Source organism: Coturnix japonica, unplaced genomic scaffold (genome assembly GCF_001577835.2).
Source record: "Coturnix japonica isolate 7356 unplaced genomic scaffold, Coturnix japonica 2.1 chrUnrandom522, whole genome shotgun sequence".
NCBI lineage: Eukaryota > Metazoa > Chordata > Aves > Galliformes > Phasianidae > Coturnix > Coturnix japonica.
In genome coordinates, this window is record NW_015439908.1 from 72806 (window position 1) to 78662 (window position 5857).

The 5857-nt window shown below is 51.7% G+C and overlaps 1 protein-coding gene across 1 annotated transcript in view; it reads left to right on the plus strand.

Annotated features, from left to right (window-relative positions):
* The window catches only part of LOC107307253 (sodium/glucose cotransporter 2-like), a 19775-nt gene that overhangs the window by 11064 nt on the left and 2854 nt on the right, over positions 1-5857 (plus strand). The window contains exons 7-11 of the mRNA XM_015850745.2: positions 1745-1880; positions 2477-2584; positions 3547-3697; positions 4676-4844; positions 5771-5857. Of these exons, the coding sequence (XP_015706231.1) occupies positions 1745-1880; positions 2477-2584; positions 3547-3697; positions 4676-4844; positions 5771-5857 (651 nt within the window). The remainder of the gene's footprint in view (positions 1-1744; positions 1881-2476; positions 2585-3546; positions 3698-4675; positions 4845-5770) is intronic.

A 5857-nucleotide genomic window follows, 5' to 3' on the forward strand; every position in this document is an offset into this window, starting at 1 on the left:
GTTATATGGGGTCTATGGGGTTCTATGGGTGTAGTTACATGCCTTGGCCACCAGGTGGCGCTGTGGAGTGATGGGCTCTATGGGTGTAGTTACATCCAGCGGCCACCAGGGGGCGCTGTGGGGTCTTATGGGGTTATATGGGGTCTATGGGGTTATTTGGGGTTATATGGGATATATGGGGTTATATGGGGATATATGGGGGATATATGGGGTTATATGGGATTGTATGGGGTTATATGGGTTATATGGGGATATATGGGGTTATATGGGGTTATATGGGGTTATATGGGATTGTATAGGGTTATATGGGGTTATATGGGGATCTATGGGGTTATATGGGGTTATATGGGATATATGGGGTTATATGGGGTTATATGGGGGTATATGGGGGTATATGGGGTTATATGGGGTTATATGGAGGTATATGGGGGGATATGGGGTTATATGGGATATATGGGGTTATATGGGGTTATATGGGATTGTATGGGGTTATATGGGGTTATATGGGATTATATGGGGTTATATGGGGTTCTATGGGGTTATATGGGATTATTATGAGGTGCAGGTGATCGTGCAGCGCTGCCTGTCGGGTGGGATTCCATGGGGTTCTATGGGGTTCTATATGACTCTATGGGGTTATATATGACTCTATGGGGTTATATATGACTCTATGGGATTCTATGGGGTTCTATGGGGTTATATTGTGTTATGGGGTGCAGGTGATCGTGCAGCGCTGCCTGTCGGGTGGGATTCTATGGGGTTCTATGGGGTTCTATGGGATTCTACGGGGTTATATGGGGTTATATGGGGTTATATGGGATTACATGGGATTCTATGGGGTTATATGGGATCCTATGGGATTCTATGGGGTTCTATGGGGTTCTATGGGGTTATATATGACCCCATGGGGTTCTATGTGACCCTATGGGGTTCTATGGGTGCAGGTGATCGTGCAGCGCTGCCTGTCGGGTGGGATTCTATGGGATTATATGGGGTTATATGGGGTTATATGGGGTTATATGGGATTCTATGGGGTTATATGTGACCCTATGGGGTTATATGGGGTTCTATGGGGTTCTATGGTATTATATGGGGTTCTATGGGTGCAGGTGATCGTGCAGCGCTGCCTGTCGGGTGGGATTCTATGGGATCCTATGGGGTTCTATGGGATTATATGAGATTCTATGGGGTTATATGGGTGCAGGTGATCGTGCAGCGCTGCCTGTCGGGTGGGATTCTATGGGGTTCTATGGGGTTCTATGGGATCCTATGGGGTTCTATGGGGTTATATGGGATTCTATGGGGTTCTATGGTATTATATGGGTTTATTATGGGATCAGGTGATCGTGCAGCGCTGCCTGTCGGGTGGGATTATATGGGGTTCTATGGGGTTATATGGGATTATATGGGATTCTATGGGGTTATATGGGGTTATATGGGATTACATGGGATTCTATGGGGTTATATGGGATTCTATGGGATTACATGGGATTCTATGGGATTATGGGGGATTCTTTGGGGTTATATGGGATTATGGGGTTATATGGGATTCTATGGCATCTATGGGGTTGTATGGGATTCTATGGGATTCTATGGGGTTATATGGGGTTCTATGGGGTTATATATGACTCTATGGGGTTATATATGACTCTATGGGGTTCTATATGACTCTATGGGGTTCTATGGGGTTATATATGACTCTATAGGGTTCTATATGACCCTATGGGTTTATTATGGGGTGCAGGTGATCGTGCAGCGCTGCCTGTCGGGGCGCTCGCTGACCCACGTCCGTGGGGGCTGTGTGCTGTGCGGGTACCTCAAGGTGCTGCCCATGTTCCTCATGGTGCTGCCCGGGATGGCGGCCAGGCTGCTGTACCCCGGTATGGACCCTAAACCTATAGAAACCCTATAGAAACCCTATAGAACCCTATAGAATCCCATATAACCCCATAGGAACCCATAGAACCCGTATAATCCCAAATAACCCCATAGGAACCCATATAACCCCCTATAACCCCATACAATCCCCTATAACCCCATATAACCCCATATAACCCCATATAACCCCACATAACCCCCTATAACCCCATATAACCCCATATAACCCCATATATCCCCATATAATCCCCTATAACCCCATATAACCCCACATAACCCCATACAATCCCCTATAACCCCCTATAACCCCATACAATCCCCTATAACCCCATATAACCCATATAACCCCATATACCCCCATATAACCCCATATAACTCCATATGACCCCATAAGACCCCACAGCGCCCCCTGGTGGCCACTGCATGTAACTACACCCATAGAGCCCATCACTCCACAGCGCCACCTGGTGGCCACTGGATGTAATAACACCCATATAACCCCCTATAACCCCCTATAATCCCCTATAACCCCATATAACCCCATACAATCCCCTATAACCCCCTATAACCCTATATTATCCCCTATAATCCCCTATAGAGGTGGTTGCCTGCCCCGATGCAGCCTCGTGTCGTCGCGCTTGTGGGATCGCGGCCGGGTGCTCCAACGTCGCGTACCCCAAACTCGTGGTGGAGCTGCTGCCCCCCGGTACGGGGCCTTTAAAGGGTCTATGGGGTCTATGGGGTCTCTATGGGGTCTATGGGGTCTTTATGGGGTCTATGGGGTCTCTATAGGGTCTATATGGGGTTTATTGGTTTCTATAGGACTCTATTGGGCTCTGTGGGGTCTATGGGGTCTCTATGGGGTCTATGGGTCACTATTGGTCTCTATAGGGTCTATGGGTCTCTATGGGGTCTCTATGACGTTCTATAGGTCTCTATGGGGTCTGTGGGTCTCTATGGGTTCTATGTGTCTCTATGGGGTGTCTATGGGTGTCTATGGGGTCTCTATAGGGTCTATGGAGCTATGGGGTCTATGGGGTCTCTATAGGGTCTATGGGGCGCTATGGGGTCTATGGGGTCTCTATGGGGTCTATACTGGGTCTCTATGGGTCTCTATGGGGTGCTATGGGGTCTCAATGGGTCTCAATGGGTCTCTATGGGGTCTCTATGGGTCCCTATGGGTCTCTATGGGGTCTGTGTGTCTATATGGGGTCTCTATGGGTCTCTATGGGGTCTGTGTGTCTCTATGGGGTTTCTATGGGTCTCTATGGGTCTCTATGGGGTCTCTATGGGTCCCTATAGGTCTCTATGGGTCCCTATGGGTCTCTATGGGGTTTCTATGTGTCTCTATGGGGTCTCTATAGGGTCTATTGGTCTCTATGGGGTCTCAATGGGTCTCTATGGGGTCTATTGGTCTCTATGGGGTCTCTATGGGTCTCTATGGGGTCTGTGGGTCCCTATGGGTCTCTATGGGGTTTCTATAGGGTCTATTGTTCTCTATGGGGCCTATTGGTCTCTATGTTTCTCTATGTGGCTCATTAACACCACTTACCTCCAACCAACCCCCAAATTACCCCCCCCCGTGTCTCTAATGAGCCCTGAGGCCCATTACCGAGCGCCCTAATTACCATAAATTAGCATAAATTAGCATAAATTACCTTTACTCAGGTCTCCGCGGCCTGATGCTGTCCGTGGTGCTGGCCGCCCTCATGTCGTCCCTCGCCTCCATCTTGGCCAGCGCCGGCGCCATCTTCAGCCTGGATCTCTATGGCAGGATGAGGCCCAACGCCTCGCAACGGCGCCTCCTAATGGCCGGGAGGTGACATTACAACCCATAGAAACACATTGAAACCCATTGAAACCCATAGAACAGCGCCCCCTGCTGGCCGGGAGGTGACATTACAACACTGAATCCCATAGAAAGTCATAGAAACCCATTGAAGCACATAGAACAGCGCCCCCTGGTGGTGGGGAGGTGACATTACAACATAGAAACCCATTGAAACCCATTAAACAGCGCCCCCTGGTGGTGGGGAGGTGACATTACAACATAGAAACCAATTGAAACCCATAGAACAGCGCCCCCTGGTGGTGGGGAGGTGACATTACAACATAGAAACCAATTGAAACCCATAGAACAGCGCCCCCTGGTGGTGGGGAGGTGACATTACAACATAGAAACCCATTGAAACCCATAAAACAGCGCCCCCTGGTGGTGGGGAGGTGACATTACAACATAGAAACCCATTGAATCCCATGTAATGGCGCCCCCTGATGGTGGGGAGGTGACATTACAACAAAGAAACCCATAGAACCCCATAGAAACCCATGGATCCCCATAGAACCCCATATAATGGCGCCCCCAAATGGTGGGGAGCTGACATTACAGCATAGGAACCCATAGAAACCCATAAAAACCCATAGAAACCCATATAATGGCGCCCCCTGGTGGTGGGGAGGTGACATTACAACATAGAAACCCATAGGAACCCATAGAACAGCGCCCCCTGGTGGTGGGGAGGTAACATTACAACATTAAAACCCATATAATGCTATATAACCCCATAGAGCCCCATGTAATGGCACCCCCTGGTGGTGGGGAGGTGACATTACAACATAGAACCCCATATAATTCTATATAACCCCATAGAACCCCATATAATGGCGCCCCCTAGTGGTCAGGAGGTGACATTACAATTGTAGGCAATGGGGGGACCCCATAGAACTCCATACAATGACCTGCCCCCCATTCAGTCCTGCCCCATAGCCCTGACCCCCCCTTTCTCCCGCCCCACAGGCTGTTCATGCTGTTCCTGGTGGGGGTCAGCCTGGCCTGGCTCCCCATAGTCCGTGGGGCTCAGGGGGGGCGGCTGTTCGATTACATCCAGGCCGTGGGCAGTTTCCTCACGCCCCCCATCGCCGCCCTCTTCTTCCTCGCCGTCTTCGTGCCCAGGGTCAACGAGCCCGTGAGTCTATGGGGCACCATAGGGGGGCTATGGGGTCTATGGGTCTCTATGGGGCAGCATGGGGGGCCTATGGGTCTCTATGGGGTCCCTATGGGGCAGCATGGGGGGCCTATGGGATCTATAGGTCTCTATGGGGATGCATGGGGGGGCTATGGGTCTCTATGGGGCACCATGGGGGGGCTATGGTTCTCTATCGGGTCCCTATAGGGCAGCATGGGGGGCCTATGGGGTCTATGGGTCTCTATGGGGCAGCATGGGGGGGCTATGGGTCTCTATGGGTCCCTATGGGGCAGCATGGGGGGCCTATGGGGTCTATGGGTCTCTATTGGGCAGCATGGGGGGCCTATGGGGTCTATAGGTCTCTATGAGGCAGCATGGGGGGCCTATGGGGTCTTTATGGGGCAGCATGGGGGCCTATGGGGTCTATGGGGTTTATATGGGGTCCCTATGGGGCAGCATGGGGGGCCTATGGGTCTCTATGGGGCAGCATGGGGGGCCTATGGGTCTCTATGGGGCAGCATGGGGGGCCTATGGGTCTCTATGGGGCACCATGGGGGGCCTATGGGTCTCTATGGGGCACCATGGGGGGCCTATGGGGTCTATGGGTCTCTATGGGGCAGCATTGGGGGCCTATGGGTCTCTATGGGGGTTTCTATGGGACTCTATGGGTCTCTATGAGTCCCTATGGGTCTCTATGGGGTCCTATGTAAACCCCCCCCCAAAAAATGGCCGCCAGTCAGGCGTCACTACTACATACCACGTGACCGCCATCTCACTCACCCCCCAAAACGGCGGCTACGATACCCGGATGTAACACCCCCCCCCCAATCCAAAATGGCGGCTACGATACCCGGATGTAACACCCCCACCCAAAATGGCCGCCGCGATACCCGGATGTACCGTTAACATCATGGCTGCCGTTGTAGGGCGCTTTTTGGGGCCTAGTGTCCGGTCTGTCTCTGGGCCTGGCCCGGATGATCCCGGAGTTCGCCATGGGGACGGAACCGCCGCCA